The following is a 24,250-nucleotide window of genomic DNA, read 5'->3' as shown; positions in this document are numbered from 1 at the left end:
GAAACTAACACATTATTTTAAAGTGATTATCCTCCAGTGGGAAAAAAAAAAGACACACACAAAATCACTGTAGGAAATTAAGAGACTTAGATAACAGTCCAGCGAATGCCAGAAGTTATTTTAAAACATCTGTTAAGCCTGAAACCTGCAGGGTAGTCCTATCTATCTGCAGCAGGGTAAGTGTCACAGGTTAGGGCCACGGTCCCCTCAAGACTGCCCTTGTTTCAGAACCAGCTGCAAGCCCTGAGGACCCCAGGCCACCAAGCGGTAATAAATGTGGGGTGTCCCCACTTCCCCCTCAGGTTCCACACTTTGCTAGAACAACTCACAGATTCCGGGAAGCACCGTAATTCCACTGCATTTTATCACGTGTGTGCTGTTCTGCGCTCAGTCGTGTCCGACCCTTCGTGACCCCAAGGCTTGTAGCCCGCCAGGCTCCTCTGTCCATGGGATACTCCAGGTAAGAATACTGGAGTGAGCAGCCAGGCACTCTTCCAGGGCAATCTTCCCAACCCAAGGATTGAATCTGAGTCTCTTATGTCTCTTGCACAGGCAGGCGGATTCTTTACCACTAGCACCACTTAATCATAAAGGGTACAAAATCAGGAACAGACAAGAGACCCGTGGAGTGAGGTCTGGCAGGATTACAAACACTAAGCTTCAGTGTCTACAGGAGCATCACCCTCCTGGCACATCCATGGGTACCTCCAACCAGGAAGCAATCCCGAGCCTCAGTGTCTAGGGGTTCTACTGGGTCTCATTACATAGCCACGATTTGTTGAATCACTGACCATACAATTGAACTCAATCTCCAAACCTCTTACTTTCCACAAAATTGAGCTGATGTCCTGAGGCTCAAAACCCTGAATTGTAGTCACATGGTTAGTCTTTCCAGCATGGCCAGCCCCCACCCTGGAAGCACCACGACTGGACCGCCAGGGAATTCCCGTAGTTAATTTTTTAAATTCCCTTATTGTTAATTTTTGGTAGTGAGGCTATATATCTGAAAGATCATGTTTTAAGTCTGGCACAAAGTACACATTCAAATGTTGATTTCCTTTCCTATAGAAATGAGTATTTTACACTACTACTATTCCATGGATACAAGTAAGTGAGATAAAGTTTATGTCCTTCTGATGGCAGGTCAAAAAAGATGGGAATAGAGTTAGCCTGACAAACTGACTTTTAAATAAAATGCTTTACTGTTTAAAATTGGGGGTAGGGTGGGTGGGATGGGGAGTTTGTAACAGGCAGACAGTAAAAAAAAATTAGAGAAGTATGGGGATAAAAGGATGGATAAGTTAAAACTAGTATTTCATCAAGGATTTAGAAAAATGTTTTGTTTTTTTTTTAAAGCACAAATCCTTATTGTCTTAGAATTTAAGGCAGTAGTATAAAAAGCAACAAATTAACTTTTCCCTTTAAAATATGAAAAGTTTCAAAATGATTACCATTTGGGGAAAAAGAGACCCACATTATTTTATTTAACATATGATACATAAGCCAACTCATTGGAAAAGACCTTGATGCCGGGAAAGATTGAAGGCAGGTGGAGAAGGGGATGACAGAGGATGAGACGGCTGGATGGCATCACCGACTTGACGGACATGAGTTTGAGCAAGCTCCAGGAGTTGGTGGTGGACAGGGAAGCCTGGCATGCTCCAGTCCATGGGGTCACAGAGTTGAACATGATTGAGCGACTGAACTGAACTGAGGGAAGCCTGGCGTGTTGCAGTCCACGGGGTCACAAAGAGTCAAATGCGACTGAGCAACTGAACATGAAAATCAGGCAGAATTTCTTGGGCTAGATCCTTAATTATCATGGGTTCTGTTGTACCCATGTATGCACATAACAGGTTAAGGTCACCATCAGAATATGATGTAATTTTAAAAATGAAATTAAATATTCCAAGTATACTATACTCACAAAATGTAAATGATATTACTAAGAGCGTGGATATCAAGCTGTTTTAGCCAGTATTACTTACAGTGAAAATGAAGATTAATAGGATTTAATACAGTTAAAGCAATTCCAAAACTCAAGTGCTAAAAAATCAGGGCCCAAATCTTTCTGAACTTAAGACTCAAAACTGTGCATGCAACATACTGTGCAAATCTGCTAAATTTACTTGTGCTCTTAAATTTATCTCATTTCATCTTCAAGCTGCCAAATTAAATTTCACTTTAAGAGAAACTATGATAATTTTATTATTATTTAAAAAAACAATTATTTTCCCTTCGGGATTCCCTGGTGGCTCAGTGGTAAAGAAACCTGCCAATGCAGGAGACATAGGTTTGAACCCTGGGTCAGGAAGATCCCCTGGAGCAGGAAATGGCAACCCACTCCAGTACCCTTGCCTGGAGAGTCTCATGGACAGTGAAGCTGGGAGGCTACACTCCACAGGGTTGCAAAAGAGTTGGACGTGACTTAAGAGACTAAACAACATTTTCCCTTCAACTTAAAATTCAGATCATGACGTTTCCTAGCACCTCTGATGAGTAGTAGGAAATGTGTCTTGTGATATATATACTTATAGGACGCAGGATGACAACTCTTCTTCCTCTATCCCGTATATTCCACAGAAAAATTAAAGCACATTTTATGTATACTTTTAAATGATCAGAGAAAAGCCTAAGATTTAAAGTTTAAGTATACTTTACTTTCCCTCTTCATAACAAAATCCAACCTTTATTTCCCCTCTTTATAAAAAAACTTCATCAAACACATTCTTTAAAAAAAAAAAATCACAGAATAATTTTTATTTATAATGAAGTTATTCTCTCTGGACTTTAAATCATCAGTTCACTCTTACAACAGAGATTCAGTTTAAATAAGACCACCACAATGGAATGGAAAGAGGACAGCAGTCTGTTTTTACATATCAATCTCTCTGATATGTCTTAACGATACACTCAGTCCTACCCCATGGTCCATCTCCAGCGAAGTTCTCAACAGACCGCAAGCATTCAGGGTCCTTCATGCTGACGTACCGGGCGTGCCGGGCGAGGCCCTCGATTGCTCTGGAGGTTAGACAAACAGGGTTCTGAACAAAGGCCGACTTCACACGTGATCCATCCACAAATGGACAGCATGCCTTCAGAGCCTTTGGTTTTTATAAGTCCCTTTGGAAAGTTAAGTGATTGATGAATTAATTCTATTTTACAAATAGAATTTTACAAAACGAGCCACTGCCTATACAGTTTGTGCCAACGTCCTTGACTTCCTTAGGTCCATCACTCTGTTTATCAGATCATATGCTGATGGCAGTCTCATTTTATCCATATTTTTGCTGTAAACATTGAGAAATATACCAAGGACAACTAGGAAACCAGACCACACATACCTAAGAGAAAAAAATAAGGAAAAAAAAGATTAATGTCAGAGTAACAATTTATCATTAACCATAGAGTTTGATGGATTTCACAAAAATTCTTCAATATTTTGCTACTGGATACCTAATCTAAAATAGCACTAAAATAGTATTTGTTTTATTTTACAAATAATATTTAGGTCATAGTAGATGGAATTCTGTATTTTTAATGTTTAGTATGTATGTCAGAAAAGTATTTTACAGAATTTTAAATATAGTGCACTTGAATTTTGAGGATAATAGTAAATTCAAAGTCCAACATCTACCAGAAGTCTCATAAGTATGTTTAAAGCACTGGATACATACATCTGTCAGGGAATTTGACACAGCGGCCCAACTAGTTACCCCAGAGCGGGTAGAATATACCCAGGCAGACAGGGGCGCATCCTGAGAAAGCGGAACGGGCATGGGCAGCACAGTGAGCGCCTGCCCCACGCAGAAGGAGAGGCGCTGACAGAGAACCAGCCCCACAGCCGCCCCTGCCGTCAGCTGGGCGCTGGTTCCAGACTCACCCCTCCACCCAGAGGACACTAAAATCTGTGGAGGCTAAGGTCGTTTATATAAAATGGCAAAGTATTTGCATATGTGCACAGCCTGGTGTGTACTGTAAATCATCTCTAAATTACTGTAAGACCTGACACGATGAATCTGCCATGCAAGTTCAAACTGCACCTTTTTCAACGTTCTGGACTTTCTCTTTTCTTGAATATTTTTGCCCTGCCGTTGGTTGAGCCTGCAGATGCAGATACCTGTGGGTACAGAAGACCGACTGTACAGGGATGATGATTTATCGTGTGGTTACCTTTACGCTTGTACACCTGACACTTTGAGGTTTGAAAAGCACAGGTCCACTTATACGTGGTTTTTTAAAAAATAAATACACAGTCGGTCCTCTGAGTGCATATGTGGAATCTGGATGCAAAGGGCTGACTGAAAGGGACTCCAGCATCCTTGGATTTTAGTCTATCGTGTCCTGGACTGGTACTCTGTGGTTTCTGAGGGATGACTGTACAATGACCATGTCTAAGTCTGAATCTTCTCAATTACCAACCAGTATAAGTTTAAATGATGCTAATTTCAAATACATAATAGACAGTAAAGAAAACAGTCAGTGTTTCTACCAGAAGCCAGAAATTGATAAAACCATTAGGGCACAATTTACAGAATATTTCTCTACCTCAAATCCTTTGTAGGAAAAGGCAGCAAATAACCTTAAGAACCATCTATGTAGATATTTATAATTTATATATCTGTACCAGGGCAAGGGGAATCCCTTAATCTCACCACATCATTCACATTCATTTATATGAGAAACAGGGTCACAAGTGCATTGGGACTGGTTAGGCAATTTAAGTGTACAAAATGATTTCTTCAAAATAATTACATACATTTCTGAAACAGGAGAAGACACATCCATAAATGTGGGTCAAGATGAAAAGGTTTCTTTATAAAGAAATTAAGGCTGTTTAAGAAGAAATGTGAAAGTACCCAAAGGTAGAGAGACTTGTTGAATTGACAAGTACTTACTGGAATGTGAATGGTTTGGCAAAGAATATAAATGAAAGAACAATGGTCATTGCTTTTCTCCCTGTTGTCACTGTAGGGAGAAAAAGGTAGGTTTTAGAATGTGCCTACTATTGGTAATACTTTGGAAATCATATATTTGACAAATCTTTACAGAGCCTACTGTGCACCAAGATCTACATGAGGTGTCAAGGAAACAAATTAAAAAAACAACAACAGAAAGTCACTGCTCCTGCAACCGTGGAGTTCACAATTGAGCAGGGTTACAGACATTAAATAATAAGGCTAAATTTTACAGTACAACTGTAGTAAGTACTTGATGGAGGCCATGTTGCTATGGAGCTTCACCATCTTTTAGAGGACATTCTTAGTCTGGCAAGAAACATTTTTCCAAGGAAGATAGGATTAGGTAGAATGGGGGATATTCTTTGAAAGCGACAATCTATAGGTCATCCTAACACTCTAACGGTGGGCACAGCTGGATAAAACCATGAACATCTTTCCTGTCCTCTGTTCACTGTCCTTCAGGGGTTATGGCCAGAAACCCTCCTCCCCGGTCCCACCCGGGGGGGACAGGAACTCCGCATGCGGCTCCAGGACACCTTCCTCCCCTGGACCGTGTGCTGCTCAGCTCTCTCTCTTACTGGTCCTCCATTCCCAGACTCTACGTTCAAAGCATGAATGAATGAATACCAGAACTATTTTGGAAACACATGTCAGAGCCTGACTCCCCAAATCTATTTTTCCTTCTACCTTAGTAAAAGGATCCCATTTTTTAACCAGGACACCTGCCCAGCCTCTCCTACAGTTGCTGTGGTCATGGAACTGGGTTTAGTCAACCAAGTGTCAATTCAAGTGTCAGCAGAAGTGCTGTCTCTAGTGTAAACACTAGGGAGTTTACAGAAACAGACAGGATGTGGGCAGAGAGACAGAGGGACTGGATTCCCAAGGAGCTGGAGCCACCACGCCAGCTTGGGCGGCGCTGGGCATACGGTTAAAAGGACAGGTCTGGAGTCACATGCTTATTACATAATCTAATTAAGTACGTCATTCTTACCTGTTACAGCAAGAAGTGCACCAAAAATTTTAATCAAAGCCAGAACAAAAGAGATTCCAAAATACCCAGTGAGGGAAAAAAGGAAAGCATAACCATAGGTCCGAATTGGATCCTGTAACATATAAAAAAGCCTTTTCTAACGAAAAATGCAAAACAAACTCTGAGGTATTATAAATGAAATAAAATTACAGATTTTAATCAACTTCTTGAGCAATCATAAGCCATTCAACAATGCAATCAAGCAAAGATTCTTATTTAGTTCTGATTTAATGGAAAAATAATAATGAAATTAAAAATCCCCAACTTATACATTATGAATAGTTTAAAAATTAACTTATAGAAAAGAGCAAGGATAAAATAAATTTAAATATAAATCATTTCATTTCTAATTTCTGATCTATATATATTGTATTAAAGGAGTCATCAAGTTAAATGAAATACAGTCTTTTTGAACAAGGAGAATCAGAAATACAGAGGAAACTATTTAATGGAAGATGTTTATTTTACAAAATGTGATTAGTGTTTACCTTTGAACAAAATGTTACTGCAGGGCCTAATCCACTAGTGCATGTCAATCCCAGTAAAATGTACACAAAACCGATTGAATACGAATACAAAACCTAGAGAAGAGAAAAATAAAGTGGAAAAGTGGTATTGAACCAAAGGCGGAAATGAGTAGTTTTCAATATGCAGCTCAATTAATCTATTCAATTAAATTTGCAGAAGAAACCACTTTAACAGTAACATCATTGTTTGGACATGGCCTAATTTTCTGGAAATGATGGTTGATCCTGTTTGTAAGTTTTAGGTACAACATAACCTGTACAACAGAGAAGGCAATGGCACCCCACTCCAGTACTCTTGCCTGGAAAATCCCATGGACGGAGGAGCCTGGTAGGTTGCAGTCCATGGGGTCACTGAGGGTCGGACACAACTGAGCGACTTCACTTTCACTTTTCACTTTCATGCACTGGAGAAGGAAATGGCAACCCACTCCAGTGTTCTTGCCTGGAGAATCCCAGGGACAGGGGAGCCTCGTGGGCTGCCGTCTATGGGGTCCCACAGAGTTGGACACGACTGAAGCGACTTAGCAGCAGCAGCAGCAACTTGTATAACAGAACTCAGCAGTTCTAATCCTTTCATATATGACTACCTAATTATTCATTTTTTGTTTAGCTTAATTACTGAATTCAAACCAGATTTTAGTGTTGGGATCCTAAAAACATACACAAGACAAAGATACTCTGAAAACTACATATTAGATATGAAAAATCCAAACATTAAGCTTGCAAAGACTATTAAAATATAATGAAAATAAGCAGTATATGGCATATTTATTAATTTCTCAACTTTCCTACCAATCTTTCTATCCTGGTTTATTATACTCCTTATAAGCAGAATCAGCATTATTGTCAAACTTCAAAACCTGCTATGTGTCAGGTACTGTGCTAATGATGCTCTATATAAATTAATCCTTTTTATTTCTCACAACCAGCTGAAGAGACAGGCACGTTTTTTATTTCAGGCTATATATATATTTTTTCTTAACCTTTTAATTTTGCATTGGGGTATAGCCGATTAACAAACTGTGATAGCTTCAGGTGAGCAGTGAAGGGACGTGGCCATACGTACACAGGTGTCCACTCCCCCCTCATCCAGGCTGCCACATAGTACTGAGTAGAGTTCTTTGCGCTGTCCAGTAGGTGAGTCAGGCACTCCTGACCATCATTTCCTACCAGTGTGTGGATGGGAAAACTAAAACTTAAGAGATGGTAAGTCATCTTCCCGAAAGAGGAGAGCTAGTACAGGAGGATATAAACCGAGGCTACCTCGGATCACAGTGCACGTTGTAACCACCGTACTGCACTAACTTTCTAGTTACCCACAGTCCCTTAATTCTCGGCTCTTTCCCTTATCTAGGAAGAGCGGTGATGATCAAGAAAACTCCTGACCAAGATTAAGGTTCCTGTGTTCTCAGAGACTCTGCAGAGATGCCCCACCCTGCTCCCAAGGTAACCAGCCCTACATATCCTTAATGCAGTGAGCTCTGTCTGTCTAGCAAGGTGGTTGGCTGTAAAACTAATGCAAACACACACATGACGTATTTACTGCATACAAATACCAACCAGTTAGAAGACACATGGGAAGAAAAGATAATATTTGCAGTAATAAGGGCAAAAAGATGAAACACCTAACAATAGCTTCAGTTAAAAAAATAACTGGATTTATACAAAGAAAATTGTACAAAGTCTAAGGGACATTTAAAGGAAACACTTGAATAAAAGGAAAGTCATACCTCATTCTTGGACTGAAAGAATCAAGTGTATAGATGCCATTCTCCCTAAATTAATTTATAATTCAATGCCATAGCAATCACAATACCAACGGGATTTCTAGTTTATCTGGGGATATGGACACCCAAGAGTAACTACTGGTAGTAAAATTCTGAAAAACAAAAGGAATGACAGTGGCTAGTCCTAACAGATGGTAAACGTCTGGGGATAAAGCTTCTGTCGTATAGTTCCGGAGCAGAAATAAACTGGAAAGGATAAAATTCTAAACTCTGCATCAGAACATGAGAGGATGGAAGAAGATATTTAAAATAAAAGTTGGAAAAGTGAACTATTCAATAAGTGATACTAGTGCAAGTGGATAGTCATATGGAAGAAAATTTTTAGAAAGCTATGGCTGGATCAAAGATTTCATAAATAAGGAGATTATAAAACTAGGAGGCAACTGGCATAAAATTCTTAAAATTTGAGAGTTGGAAAAGCCCTTTTCAATAATAATGCACAGCCAGAAGCCATGAAGCAAAAGATAAGCTAAACTACATGCAAATTACAAACTGCTAGATGGAAGATAATACCAGATACAAAGAGAGAATAAAAATGATGCAACAGAGAAAATTTTTTAACATGCCCCAAACTCCTTGAATCAGAGAGGAAAAAATGATCAAATGCTTATCATACGGTATTAGTGGTGGTGATGATATTTTACTTTTTACCTTCGTATGACACTTGAATATGCTACTTTTATGAAAATAGTGATGATAAACCAGTTTAAAAATGCAATGCAAAAATGCAAGTCTTCAGTACTATAATTATGTCATAAAACTAAGGACATCATCATTTTTGAGTCTGTCTGATGTGATGAAAAAGCACGAGAGCATTTACCATTTCTGAATTAGAAGCATTATGCAGCTTCATAGCTTTCTCTTGGACATTCCCAATTACAGCATCTGCGCACAGGGCCAGCGAAATGAGGACCACACCTTCAAGAAGGCATAAGAAAAAATAACCTCCTCATTCAAATGCATGAACAGTAATCAAGACTTAGCAGAAATTTAATTGGGCTAAAAAAACAGCAGACCTTAAATTACACTTGCTCAGTAGAATACTTTTATCCACATTCAGTTGTAACAGGCATGTAGATATTATTTAAGAAAACAAAACTAATACTAATAAATTGCATTAATGCCATCACCTTATTGTGTTTAATAATCACATCAAATAATAGTTTTATGTTTAAAGTACTGATTTTTAATAGGACTTGAGATCATTATTTTGAACAGTTATCCTGGATTTTATATGTGAAGTAGTTGACATACACATTTTTGTTTTAAAAGGCTCTTTTGGAAAGGCTCATAACACACAGAAGTGAAGTCAGGCTGTTTAAGAACTTTAGTGATTAGGTTACAAGTCTCAAAGAAACACTGTACTAAACGAACATGGTGAGAAGTTAGAGCTGCTGACACCGCCTCTCCTTGTCGTCATCACCCACACCCCACGGGCAGGTGCTTTCACATCCACTCCTCCAGCATCTCACTTCTATGCTCCCACTACCTTCGTGTGAGGCGAGCTATTATCTCTTTTTATGTGAACCACTCCTACCCCTGGTGGCTCAGACGGTATAGTCTGCAATGCAGGAGACACAGGTTTGATCCCAGGGTTGGGAAGATCTCCTGGAGGAGGAAATGGTAATCCACTTCAGTATTCTTCCCTGAGATATTGCATGGATGGAGGAGCCTGGCGGGCTATAATCCACGGGGTTGTAAAAGAGTCAGACACGACGTAGCAACTAAGCGTGCACACGCCTCTAAAGTCACTTTTCCCCTCAGACTCCAAATATAATTTTCCTTTTGTGGGTGCGGACACAATGAAGCTAACAGTGAAAAGTAAGTGTGCACGTTTCTTTTTTCTTTCTTAAGAAAATAACCATTACTACTGTGGTTCTGTAACTTGTGTGTATGGTTCCGACTTAGTCCTTTAAAGATTGACCTACCAAGTACTAGAAAACAGGAGATTCTCACCAGGCAAACAGCCTCCTGTCATGCCCAAATACAAGAGGACTGAAGACAATGGTTATGTTTCAGAGTTGTAACCTTTTCACTACATCTTATATAACAGTCCAGAAACTTTATGCTAGATATGAGAACCACAGATGTCACACCATCATGTAAGACCCTAATGAAACTGTAAAAATTCTTACTCTGAACTGAAACACTGACAAAATCCAAGAAGACAAATAATTCCTTACCTGTCAGGTTGAAATTTGGCGCAACCGTGCTGTCCGCTAGGGTAAACCATATCAGGCCGAGGCTCATACATAAGGCAGCAGACACGTCTGCAACATTATAACGCTTTCCTGTGTATAACAAAGGGTAAGTCAACCTCGTCATGCAATCATCCATTCAGCACAGTGTTGGATCTGTGTGTCTAACAAGCTCAGCAGGGATTGCTTTTTATATACAATGTCAGAAATGATCAAGAACATTTTAATCAAGGCATGGGATGGTCACAGAAGGGTTTCTGAAAATTAAATTATCCTGTGAGCACCAAAATGTCCTTTAAATTAGACACGAAATCCTCCTTTCATCTGCTATGATAGTGATTAAATCAGAACATTTAAAAGTTTGTGGAATTAGTGCCTCTTTTATTTTATAACATAAGCCTACGAAGTCTCTTACAGTTCATAAGTTTACAAAACAACCAGAGTAGTTATTCAGGCTATATGTAAGTTTGCAAATACCACAGTCAGATAACTTCTAAATTGGTGAGGTTTAACTTATTTCAGTACATCTACATTTAAATAAGGAAATTACACAGTGTAACTTTTTAGAAGGGTTGTAATGAAATATTCTTATACAGGTTAAGTCATTTACAAAGTTAAATGTGATTTTTAATAGGAATTGAGATCATCATTTTTTCCTATGTGAACAATTATCCTGAAATTATACGTTACAGTTGACATACATATTTTCATTTTAAAAGGCTCTTTTGGGAAGGCTTATAATACATGAAATGAAGTCAGGGCTGTATGAGAAATCTAGTGTTATCCAAACAGGAATATTCCTCGTGACAGTCATAGGAACTTGCTCCATGGCTTGTCACTATCACTGCTTCCTCTTTTACTCCTGCTTTCATAGGCCTGTAACTTAGTTGGGGCTCAGCACAGTGGGTTAAAGAACACTTTTGCTCAGCTTAAGCTTTACTTCATCATGAGAATTATCCATTTGCACAAGTGGAGCCGTGGAGAGTAGGAAAATCAAAGAGTTGAAAACAGAGCTTTCTGGGTACTTCTGAGCTAAGCCTTCAATATGTGAGTATGGCCTTTCAGCAATGTAGTGGACTCCAGGCAAAAAGAATAAAACAAAATACTATTTTGGTGTTCCCCAAGTCCAAAGATTTTAGATCCTGAGGTATATCAGCGAAGTATCAGTGTTTTTATAATATCTTATTTATATTAGATTATCACTCAAAATTGTTACAATACCTAGAATGTTCATTAAAGATGTGAATCAGAGTTTAATGTTTTTCCTAATGCTAGATGTCACAGCATATCCTGTTAGCTTCAAACAGTATGAAAACATATCATTACTATACCTTGAATAAAAACTCCTCCTAGCATAACAGGAATCAATTTGCAGCACTTGAAGATGACTTGGGTAGGATAATTCAGGTAGCCCAAGGAAGTGTTTGATAACCCCATAGTACCCACAGTTAGAAAAGCTATTATCATGTAGGTTTTTCCTGGTATTCTGTAAAAGACAATTTTCAAAATCTTCATTTTGGGACCCAATTATACTACTGTAAGAGAATGTGCTTACAATGTGTAAATTCCTAATTACTCTTCTAATTTCTGTTTAATACTTCTAGAAATATTGGTAAAATATCACTATTCTTAAAGGTATAGCACTGCTTACTTGTATAAGAGAATGCTGGTAAAAATAACAGTTTACGCTTATTTAATGGACTGTAAGTGAGGACTCCCAACTGTGTGAAAAAGTAGTACATTAGACAGTTACTTAGATTCTTACAAAAAGTATAAATGTTTGTTACATTTAAGGTTTTTTTAACAGTAGTTACAGTTACATACAAAAACCATCTTGACTAAATGCAGAAAATAAGAATTGATTTTTAAGAAACATTGGTTTCTAAAATGACAAAAAAGCACCTTGCTGTTGCTCAGTCACTAAGTTGTATCCAAGTCTTTTGCGACCCCATAGACTGTAGCCCACCAGGATCCTGAGTCCATGGGATTCTCCAGGCAAGAATACGGGAGTGATTGCCATTTCCTTCTCCAGGGGATCTTCCCGACCCTGGGATCCCACCTGGGTCGCCTGCACTGCAGGTAGATTCTTTACCGTCTCAGCCACCAGGGCTGCCTTAGTTAACTTTCAGCTCCTTTTAACTCCTAACTGCTGTTCTGTTTCCTGATGTTTCCATCTAGCATTAGGAAAAATATATCTGTCCATTCTGCTCGAATAATCAGAGCAGAATTTCTTTAGGAAGTCCACGGTGGTTTAAAACCGTAGATGATTTTTTATTACCATAATGTCTTATGCCTTATATCTAATGCTATTAATTCTATAAATTGTTAAAACAACCAACTTTCAGATGAGGAATCCGACTCTCTCATGATCCCAGATGTTCTACTTTGGATTCTAACTGGACTTCCTAAAGGAGATTCTCAATATGGCACCTTCAGAATTTTGAGCTATTCTTGGGAGCATATGCTTACTTTGAAGAGATACTCAATGGTCTAAAATAATAACCTTGTACATTCACATAATTCTATTATGTTGCATTTTTAGATTTATGTTGCAGATTTAGATCTAGTTTTCATTTTGGGATTTGGGCTCATGTTTAAATCAAGACAACAAAATTCCACATTTTTTTTTTTACATGGCTATGCATAAGGCAAAATAATTTACTAGAAAAGTTCAATTAAAATGTATCATTTCCAATTCAATTTTGAGACCTTTGCTTATATTTAACTATGAACACAGTGGTCAATATTCAGAACCCACGAGGAAATAACTGGGCATGCCCATATGCATCAGTGTACACAGACGCTGGTTTCTACATTGTCCGTGGGGTTTAACCCTCAGTGGGGGTTACCAGTGAAGGAGGCACAACACGACTTCTCCAGGAGATGACAGGAGTCAGAAGGGGCAAATTTCCTCACTCATAAATTGCAAACAGTGGCCAGAAAATTCAAGTCAGAAGAATCACAAGATTAGAAAAGCAGTGCAGTAAAGGAGAAGGAAAACCAGCCTGCCACTTAGGAAACCTAAATTCAAAAGGTTCCAGCGTGGGGCATGAGCTCATGGAAATCCCAGCTCTCCTCCAGGTCTGCTTTCTCACTGGTGAAATGAGGCTAGATTTCACCATCTTGCCTCTAGGACTCTCAGCTGTGTCTACTTGAATACCCCAACTACTTACTACTTTAGATATGATGGGAAAGCTGTAACTTTGAAAAGTCCTTTGAAAAGCAATTTGACAGATCTCCTTTACTGAAAACTCTCACAGAGTAACTAGCACTAAAGCTACAAGGTCATCTTGGCTGAAACAACAAGGCGCATACTTAGGGTACGCTAGACTGTGACGCGCGACCGCACATCGCGGTGGTTCATCCTCAACATGAAGCGATGTAAGAAGCTCCCCGAGGAACCGACAGAACTAAGGGGGGCTCAGACCCACATTTTCTAACTCCAGACTCTGTGCTCGTATAAGCTCATGGGTATTCATATGAATACAGCAAGGGAGAAAAACTAAGCCAAGAATTCAACTAATCAGAGGTCTAAAGAGCAGTGCCACTTAAATAAATTCATAGATAGATACATATACTTGCAAATACATTCAAAAATATGCGATTGGGCATGTTTTCACTGTAATACATCTTTAAAGATCTTTTTTTTTTTCTAAAAAGGGTTTTGAGGTGCCTTGGAATGAAAAGTTTTCAATTCATAATTACATTTTATTATAGGCCTATAAATTCTTCTACCTAATTTCTTCACCTGTGTTTACATCAAACACAAACGACTTTATCTTTAAATATGTTATGGGCATGTGATGTGAAGGCTGGGAAAAACATGACTGATGGCTCACTCTCCATCTTTTGGTAGCTGAGAAGGAGCTGTATCTTTTTAAAATTTACCACTTAAGAGGATGCGTCATCTCGTGTTTTTTCATCTAATAAATACAGCATTGTGATTTTTTACTTTAAAGCAATCAGTGGTCCAGCAGTTTGCAATACATAACAACTCATCAAGCTTCCACGTATATTAGTCTTGACAGATGCATTTACTTACTTTCTGTTCTATCTCCTATGGCTGAGCTAAGTCTTGTGGAGTTTCAGAGCACGAAAATAATAAAGATGATCTTGGAATCAAACATTTTTAAAATTGCTGCCATAATAATTTATTGGCAATATAGAGGTTGAGAAGTAAAATTAGACCAATGATACTGATGTTGCTCATTTAAATATTTAAAATCCTATAGTTATCTTCATACAAACATCAAAAACACTTATTTAAGAAAAAAAAGTAGCTATGAGGATTTTTTATTTTTACTTAAAGATTAAACATGTATATCAATGAAAACAATGTCAACACTGCTATCTCCTTGGTACACTTAAACTATCCAATATATGCATGAAATAATCACATTTTAGGGTCTGACATGACAGGATAACCACACCTAAACTTACCCAGAAAATGTTATATTCAAATTCCCCACCCCCTTCTGATGTAAGAGACAAGGTTTTCACTGCATATTGTTCAATATGCCAGGAAAAGTATTTCAAGATATTACTCAAACCTAACTGGTCATTAATTTAAAAGATACTATCATATAAACTCTTAAGTTTTGATGGGAAGGAATATTATGAAATTTCTCTAATGTCCATGAATATAATCCCTACTGCTGGTCATTACAAATGTGATAAGTGGAACATATCCCACAAAACAAAGCATTAACTATCCATTTCAAAAAACCAGTATAAAAATAGGTACTGACACTTCACATAATCACACCTATTTCCATTTTAAGAACATATATGTACATCTGAATACATTCTGTTTTAAGAAAATCTATTTTATTATTGAGTCTAAACAACATTTTGTTTTTGGCTGCACTGTGTGGCTTGTGGGATTTCAGTTCCCTGACCAGGGATTGCACCAGGGCCCCTGCAGTTAAGTGCAGAGTCCTGACCACCGGACCATCAGGAAATTTCTTCAACAATTTTTTGGTAACGTTACACTTCAGGGGATATTACTTTTTTCAACATATAATGGAAATATCAAATTTATTATTTTTAATACGTTAACAACACTGATGAAAATTCTTGGGTATTAAATGTTTTATTAACGTAAAACATATTTCACATATAACATACTTCATGAGCTCAAAATAATAAAACAAAAAAATTAACTACTAGTCATGTACTTAACTGCCAAAAAAAAACAAGCAATCCACATACCTCCTCCTTTTGTCCTGAATTAGCTGAAGTTCTATGAGGCCAAATATGGAGTAAAATGCAAACTGTACTAAAGTAAGATACCAGCCATAGGGCTTAAAACCCTCCACTGAAAATATTAATTCCTGTCAAGAGATACATGAACACTGTTAAGTTCAGCGGCGGACCAATCTCCTCACAATGAATTCATGTAAGCACAGCATTTTAATAGAAACCAAGCTTCACCCCTCAAAACAGCAAAATGAACCAAAAAACATCCAAATGTAAGGCTTCTGAGAGGTAAAACTGGAGAAGCTCTGCGAAGTCACTTCAGTCGTGTCCGAGTCTGTGCAACCCCAGAGACGGCAGCCCACCAGGCTTCCCCTGTCCCTGAGATTCTCCAGGCAAGAACACTGGAGTGGGTTGCCATTTCCTTCTCCAAGCTCAGAAGACTTTAAAAAGACGTGATGGCAGACATCCAGCACAACAGGAGAGGGGGAGGAAGAACTAGGAAGTAACCCCATCACCTGCTTTTCTCTTTTTTTTAAAAGATCAAAATTAAGAGAGTTGCCCAAAACAATGAGGGAGGCAGCTGACTGAAGAACTCATGTACTTTTAAAAAAGCAAGTCTCGTTAGAGGTCTACTACCTCAAGCCTGTTTTCCTGTATTAACATAGTCATTCAACTCACTGATTAATGGTTTTTTTAAGAAATCCTGCGCCATGGATTACATAAAAAACTTTCCCTTATAGAAGAATGGTTACTCTTCCTAAACATAATGTTATTATCATGAAAAAAAATTTGTTAAATTGTTAATAAGCCATTCTTAATCTCATTAAGAAGTAGTCTAATAAAGTTATCTGGCTTAACTGAATAAATCATCTACCACATATATAAATATTATATAAATTGCATAATATATAGTATAAATAATATATATTTCAGCTATACTTAAAATTTAAAAACATGAAATTGATGGATAAATTCATGTTCAAAGAAAAACTAAACATATGCTCTAAAAAGATCCTAAACTGATTTTGTCCATTTAGGATTCTGTGCAATTTGCCAAATTTAGATTTCATGTTTAAATAAGTCTGTGAGTTATTTAGTAGGAGTTATCTGGTTTATAAAAACATAAAAAATATCTTTATTAATATCCTGACACTAGGTAAATATTTCATTTTCTATATTGCTAAATTAATACAAAACCCCATTTTCTTTAAACTATTTTAATACGGAGTTTTATGTAAGAGTTAGTAGCAATGTCAGTTCTCACAAAAGTAATGTTACAATTTAATCAGTTTATCTAATTTTAAAAGAAACTTCGAACATATTAGTTTTTAGTTAAAATCCCTGATCATTTATCAAATAGAAAAAAATTTAATGAAATTTGTAAATTTCTAATTCATTTTCCATTACAATGGCTAACTCTGCTCCCAAGCTATTTGGTAACAATGGTATTTCAAAGGAGAAAAAAATGCTTCTCAACAAAAAATTCCAACATCTGATAAAAGTTACTATTTTGTGTTGTTCTTCATTGTTATACCTGAATTTTTATATCATCTTCTAGGAGAAAAATCAGTTACCAATATAAACATTAAGATTTTAAAATTCATGTTGTTTTACACTAAGACATCCTATAGAGCACTTTTAGAAGCAAAGGAATAGTCACAATTCTATTTTCTATTTTTAAACTTACTTTTATATTTTATTTATATAAGATAAAGGAAAAGCAAAGAATAATTTTTAAGATCACTGATTATAAAGAATATCAGAAATATTATCTACATTTAAGAAAACGCATCACTTTTCTTTTCTTGAATTATAAAGATTTCTCATGTTAGGGAATTGCAAAGAAAAAGTAAGTTGACAAAGGCTGAAAATACCCACTACTGAACTGATAATTGAGAATATGTCTGCTGTTTACACTAGTCTGGACTGTCACCCATCCAACTCATGTCTTTGAAGGTCGGGACTTTGCTGGTCAGATGTATACACTATCCCATAAAACAACACAAATATAAGACAAACTGTGGCAATGCCAGACATTTTTTGCTGAGGCAAAAATCACAGAAAAATAAGATTCTGGCAAAGTTGGCTTCCCTTGTAGCTCAGCCAGTAAAGAGTCTGCCTGCAATGTAGGAGACTCGGGTGCGATTCCTGGGTAGGGAAGATGCCCTGGAGAAGCCACTGGCAACCCACTCCAGTATTCTTGCCTGGAGAATCCCATGGACAGAGGAGCCTGGCGGGCTACAGTCTATGGGACTGCAAGAGTTGGACACGACTGAGTAGTAAGCACAAAGTTAGTTTACAACAGGAAACCAACAAGGATGAGAACACAACAGATGCTTAAAGAATGATTCAAACAGTATAGGATTAAAGACACCCTTGGAAAAATATTAAACATCCAGATATACTCTTGCAAAATGACCTCTTACTGACCTCTAGGAATTTAAAAATGAATGGGAATATGGGTTTTGTGCTGTTGTTCAATTTTATGTGAAAACTGTGTTCCAAAATACTAATCAATACTTGAGTCATTTTCTTTAAAAAAACACATGGTTATAATTACTTATTACACATCTTCCAAAACACTTCATATTTTTTCATAATTTTAGTTTTTAAAAATTGTCTCCGGCTTCCCTTCCCCCATGTAAAACTCTTCACTGTAAAATTTGGATCCCTGTTTCCAGCCAATTTTATCTTAAGTAGCCCTTTTCTACTAGTATACTAAGAAACTCAAATTTGTGAATCAACTTGCTATCCTATGAGGGGAAGTCTCTTGAACAAAACTGTTGGTAGTGCCCATAATGAGCTCAACTATTACAAATAATTAACATATTATAACAAATAATTTTTTACCTGTAAATATCCATAAATTAGGTAAAATACAAAAACTCCAGCAACACATATAAAAAACTGAGTCAGTTTGTTGAATCTGCTGAGATTTATGCCAAGCACGACAATGTCATCTATAGACTTGATGTGTGGTGACATTGCTTGGGTTTTGGATGGGACAGTGATAGAAATGTATTTCCTGGAGCTGTTGAACTTGAGATCCATTGTTCTTGTTTTGCCGCATTCAGTGCTACCAAAGTTCTCTTTGTTGGTTTCCTCTCCTTTGTTCAGGCCTCCTTCTGCCTGCTGAGCCAAGTCCTAAAGAAGGAAACAAACAATTCAAGCAAAACATTTAGACCATCAAGTAAAGTGCTATGCTCCAAATACTATCTCAGATCGCATTTTGAAATTTATATAGGTAAGAGTCATTCTCTCTGGATTTTAATACATTAATTCTCTTCTTCAAGCTTCCAATTGACCAAAATAGGTTTACTCTCCAAACAATGTACCTTCACCTGATAAAAACCAATACATCACTAAATATACACCATTCTTATCTCCACAGCAACACATCAAAAGCTAACCTTGTATTTATTTCAAAGAAGGGTGCCTTTATTATGCTTCTATTTGTAGTGAGGATATAATTTTTAAAGCCCACAACAGTATATGCAGAACGTCTTCAACATTAAAGTCAATTTCTAATTGTAGAAAAGAGTAAAGAACAGCCCAAACTCCTACAGCTGCTAAGCCAACTGTAAAATTTATTTGCTAATGACACTGCAAAATAAAGTCAAACTTATGTAAGTTATGTAAAAATCCAGATTTATCTGAGATTATAGAAAAGATACTACGCTTTAGCAACAGCATCTCTTGAGTTAAAAGGAAATGTTTTCTTCCTTTGGAGAACATTACTGTTATTTAAAAAGTCTTTGGTATAGTTGTTCAGTGGGTATAAAGCTTCAATTACACCAGATAACTCTGGTCCTAGACATCACCTGTTGCAGAGACCCTATAACACAGTGCCTATGGTTAACTATGTGGAGCTGTGCACTCAATCATTTGTTAAGTGGGTAGATCTTATGTAAAGCATTCTTTTTTTTAAAATTTTTTTATTTATTTTTTATTTTATTTTTAAACTTTACAAATTGTATTAGTTTTGCCAAATATCAAAATGAATCTGCCACAGGTATACCTGTGTTCCCCATCCTGAACCCTCCACCCTCCTCCCTCCCCTACCATCCCTCTGGGTCGTCCCAGTGCACTAGCCCCAAGCATCCAGTATCGTGCATCGAACCTGGACTGGCAACTCATTTCATACATGATATTATACATGTTTCAATGCCATTCTCCCAAATCTTCCCACCCTCTCCCTCTGCAACAGAGTCCATAAGACTGTTCTATACATCAGTGTCTCTTTTGCTGTCTCGTACACAGGGTTATTGTTAGCATCTTTCTAAATTCCATATATATGCGTTAGTATACTGTATTGGTGTTTTTCTTTCTGGCTTACTTCACTCTGTATAATAGGCTCCAGTTTCATCCACCTCATTAGAACTGATTCAAATGTATTCTTTTTAATGGCTGAGTAATACTCCATTGTGTATATGTACCACAGCTTTCTTATCCATTCATCTGCTGATGGACATCTAGGTTGCTTCCATGTCCTGGCTATTATAAACAGTGCTGTGATGAACATTGGGGTACACGTGTCTCTTTCCCTTCTGGTTTCCTCAGTGTGTATGCCCAGCAGTGGGATTGCTGGATCATAAGGCAGTTCTATTTCCAGTTTTTTAAGGAATCTCCACACTGTTCTCCATAGTGACTGTACTAGTTTGCATTCCCACCAACAGTGTAAGAGGGTTCCCTTTTCTCCACACCCTCTCCAGCATTTCTTGCTTGTAGACTTTTGGATCGCAGCCATTCTGACTGGTGTGAAATGGTACCTCATAGTGGTTTTGATTTGCATTTCTCTGATAATGAGTGATGTTGAGCATCTTTTTATGTGTTTGTTAGCCATCTGTATGTCTTCTTTGAAGAAATGTCTATTTAGTTCTTTGCATTCTTAATAGCAACACACACTCACACCCAGGGGACACAAGGCACTTCTGGTGGGGACAGATATGTCTATTACCTTGCATATGGAGATGGCATCGCAGGTGTATGCAAATGCCCAAACTCATCCAATTCTAACTATTAAACATGTGTATTTCTTGTATGTATCAATTATACCCTAATAAAGCTGTTTAGAAAAAAGAAATAAAAAATAAAAAAGTTCTTGGGTTTGTAAAAAGTGAAAAAATGTAACTTTTTGTTAGTTTGTGAAAAAAAAAAAAAAATCATGAAAGCTCCACAGATGACTGTCAATTTCTCCTTGGATTAATAGAAACTGGAAAATAAATTCATGTAAAAGTTGACGAGAGAGTGTAGAAGTATGACAAAGAACAGAACGAACTTATTAAGAAAAAATTACTTTCCTACAAGAGACTGTTACAATCCCAGAGGGAACTAAAACACAGACTCTATGTGAAGGAAGAGGATAGTAATAATTTTGACAGTGAATTATCCGAAAATCTTAAAAGAAAAAACAAAACAAAACACACCACCCCCCAGCGATATGGAAGTTTAAAACGGCGATAATTAATTCCTTCTTCAAGATTCCTTTTAATCTGCTGAGTTAGAGATTAAGTAGGCCCCTTTCTGCAATTTAAACTTGGGGTCAAGGCTCTGAATACAACTTGTCACTAACAGTAATACACAGGCATCAAAGAATGTTTGTTGAACAAGCTACCCACCATGTTTCTAGACAGAAAAATGTGTAATTTTAAGAAAAAATGTGTAATTTAAAAAAGTTTTTACTGTATTTTCTTTCCGTGTTCCTTCTTTTACACACGTTCTTATTTCCCACAAGCTTAATCAATGTCATTTCTGTTTAGACTTTTAAAGTCATCTTGCAGGATCCCCTTGAGATATGACTTTCATTATAAAGCATGCCTTAAAAGACCTTACCTAAACGTTGTGTTTGAATGTAGAAGAAACAAAAAAGTTAGCAACTATTTTCCATACGTTTTGGCCTGGGTGTAGAGCACCATTCAAATAATTTGTTCTTGTGTAGGTTTTTAAACTTCATCTCCCTTCCTGGAATTGAGAATGCAATGTTTTATTAAACAGAACTTCGCTGGTTTAGATTATGTGACTGATGGAGGAGGACAGAGCTCTGATCACCAGTAACTGTGATCCTGACAGTCATATTCCTTCCATTTCAGGCATTAGTGACTGATATTAATCATTATTTGGAATAAAAAAGTAGCATTTCCAGCACATATTGAAATTTAAAAATAAATGAATGGTGAAAACATTGATTTGAAATGATCTACTGAAATAAAATTTAATTTCTTAATCTACTCTTTCTTAACCTTTAGAAGAAAAGTCTCCCACTACAAAAATGTAGACTATGAAGAAAATACGCTACTATGATGTGAATAACCTAAAAAAGAAAACCCCGATTTTGTATTTTGTCACACTATGCTTTACAATTAAAAGAATCTTGCCATTTACAGCTAGATTAACTGGACTCTGGATATTAATCATGACCTGTGGGGTATAATTATAAAACAGAGAAAAACAAGATTCTGTGCTATTTCTTAGAACACACTTCACTGCACAAAGTTCAAGAAACCGTGTGCTGATTTTTAAAGGTTACTGTTTTTCAGATTGCTGGGAGAAATATCAATAACCTCAGATACGCAGATGACACCATCCTTATTGCAGAAGGTGAAGAGGAACTGAAGAGCCTCTTGATGAAAGTGAGAGAGGAGAGTGAAAAAGTTGGCTTAAAATTCAACATACAAAAAACTAAGATCATGGCATCCGGTCCCATCACTTCATGGCAAATAGATGGGGAAACAATGGAAACAGTGAGAAGCTTTATTTTCTTGGGCTCCAAAATCATTGTAGATGGTGACTGCAGCCGTGAAATTAAAAGATGCTTGCTTCTTGGAAAGAAAGCTATGACCAACCTAGACAGCATATTAAAAAGCAGACATTACTTTGCCAACAAAATAACTTTACAAAGTAAAGTTGACATTACTTTGCCAACAAAGGTCCGTCTAGTCAAAGCTATGGTTTTTCCAGTAGTCATGTATGGATATGAGAGTTGGACTATAAAGAAAGCTGAGCGCCAAAGAATTGATGCTTTTGAAGTGTGGTGTTGGAGAGTCCCTTGGACTGCAAGGAGATCCAGCCAGTCAATCCTAAAGGAAATCAGTCCTGAATATTCACTGGAAGGACTGATGCTGAAGCTGAAGCTCCAATACTGTGGCCACCTGATGTGAAGAACTAACTCATTGGAAAAGACCCTGATGCTGGGAAAGATTAAAGGCAGGAAGAGAAGGGGGTGACAGAGAATGAGATGGTTGGATGGCATCACCAACTTGATGGACATGAGTCTGAGCAAGCTGCAGGAGTTGGTGATGGACAGGGAGGCCTCGTGTGCTCCAGTCCATGGAGTCGCAAAGAGACACGACTGAGCAACTGAACTGACTGACTCTTTTTTCCCCAAAGGAGAAAACTAAAATTAGGATTGAACAGGTATATTAAGAAATTAAGTACAAATAAAAGTGTTAGTTGCTCAGTCCTCTTGGACTGCAGCCTGAGAGGTTCCTCTGTCCATGGGATTCGCCAAGCAAGAATACTGGAGTGGGTCGCCATTTCCTCCTCCAGGGGATTTTCCTGACCTAGGGATCGACCCTTTGTCACCTGCAGTGCAACTGGATTCTTAACGCTGACCCACCTGGGAAGCCCTAAGTACAAATAACACCTATCTAAATTATTTTCAAAAGCTGTATCTCTCTTCCGAATCCCAAACTATGTCAATTAGAAAAACGTCCATCCAATAAACAGTTCTAGACGTCTGATATCTTACTGCAGAAGAAATGCATATGCTCAATACTTGAAAAAAAAAAAAAAAAGAACACCGAACCCTTTCTCCTCCTTTCAACTTCTCAGAAAACAAAAAGGTGGTGGGAGAGAGTGAAACTGCAAAGCCTGGAGGAGTGTGCAGAGCCACGAGTGGAAGGTCATGACACGAACTTGACACCCCGATGAGGACAATCACCTCGCACTGCAGGTGGACAGCAGAGTGCCACACAGTGCCCAGTTGAACGCAGAACCGGGAAGTAGCTGTCAACTCTATACGCTGTCGCGGTAGGAGGCCAGGAAGTGGCTGACAGGGGTCCAGAGGCCCGGGGGAATAGCCTAGCAGACCAGACCCTCCCAGAGGTGGTCTCGGGCCTGCGGGGCCACACACCGGCCCGAGCGAGCTCTCGCCGGCCGGAGGGCACAAGGGGAGACCGTGCCAGCAGGTTTCCGTTAAGCCGGGCCCCGGCGCCCTGTCTCCCGACCTCGTCCCGCTCCCTCACGAGGACGCAGGTGGGCCGTGTCACGGTTCTCAGCGGGGAAGGGGATGGCTGGGTCCCAAACACGGCGAAAGGCCCGGGGGTTGAGGAGGGGGCCCTGGGTCACCTGGAAGGGGGACCCCAGCCCAGGGGCCGCCAAGCCAGACGCAGCGTCTCCCCCTCCCCAGGTCCGTCGCCATCACCTCCTGCGTCTCCTCCTCGCCCACTCCGGCACTTGCCACCTCAGCCTCAGCCGCCGCTGCTGCCGCCGCCTCCTCTCCAGGTGCTCTCATCCCCAGCGTCCGCGCGCCACTTCCGCTTATGTGTCC

At 38.3% G+C, this 24,250-nt stretch overlaps 1 protein-coding gene across 3 annotated transcripts; it reads right to left on the bottom strand.

Annotated features, from left to right (window-relative positions):
• Positions 1-2,669: 2,669 nt before the first annotated feature.
• On the bottom strand, positions 2,670-24,250 carry SLC35B3 (solute carrier family 35 member B3). 3 transcript variants are annotated; one of them, XM_027524407.1, is made up of 11 exons: positions 24,125-24,205; positions 21,535-21,663; positions 18,553-18,846; positions 15,715-15,836; positions 11,835-11,989; positions 10,489-10,596; positions 9,126-9,223; positions 6,480-6,572; positions 5,953-6,064; positions 4,899-4,968; positions 2,670-3,344 (listed from the first exon to the last, which is right to left on the bottom strand). In XM_027524407.1, exons 3-11 carry the CDS (start codon positions 18,751-18,753, stop codon positions 3,194-3,196), a joined length of 1,110 nt encoding a protein of 369 aa, XP_027380208.1. In that variant the 5' UTR covers positions 18,754-18,846; positions 21,535-21,663; positions 24,125-24,205; the 3' UTR covers positions 2,670-3,193. The 3 variants fall into 3 exon arrangements, with proteins under 3 accessions (XP_027380208.1, XP_027380206.1, XP_027380207.1); XM_027524405.1 differs by lacking the exon at positions 21,535-21,663 and having other exon boundaries at positions 24,125-24,250; XM_027524406.1 differs by lacking the exon at positions 21,535-21,663 and having other exon boundaries at positions 24,049-24,222.

The sequence above is a fragment of the Bos indicus x Bos taurus genome, chromosome 23 (genome assembly GCF_003369695.1).
Source record: "Bos indicus x Bos taurus breed Angus x Brahman F1 hybrid chromosome 23, Bos_hybrid_MaternalHap_v2.0, whole genome shotgun sequence".
NCBI classification, from domain to species: Eukaryota; Metazoa; Chordata; class Mammalia; order Artiodactyla; family Bovidae; genus Bos; species Bos indicus x Bos taurus.
This window is presented reverse-complemented; position numbering and strand designations above follow the sequence as displayed.

Excerpts from the sequence above, each read along its gene's own strand:
- SLC35B3 (XM_027524405.1), bottom strand. The coding sequence starts at position 24,214 with ATGAGAGCACCTGGAGAGGAGGCGGCGGCAGCAGCGGCGGCTGAGGCT. Across the intron at positions 9,224-10,488 it reads GCCAAATTTCAACCTGACAG|GTGTGGTCCTCATTTCGCTG; the intron begins GTAAGGAATTAT and ends GCCTTCTTGAAG. Across the intron at positions 6,573-9,125 it reads ATGCTTCTAATTCAGAAATG|GTTTTGTATTCGTATTCAAT; the intron begins GTAAATGCTCTC and ends TCTCTTCTCTAG.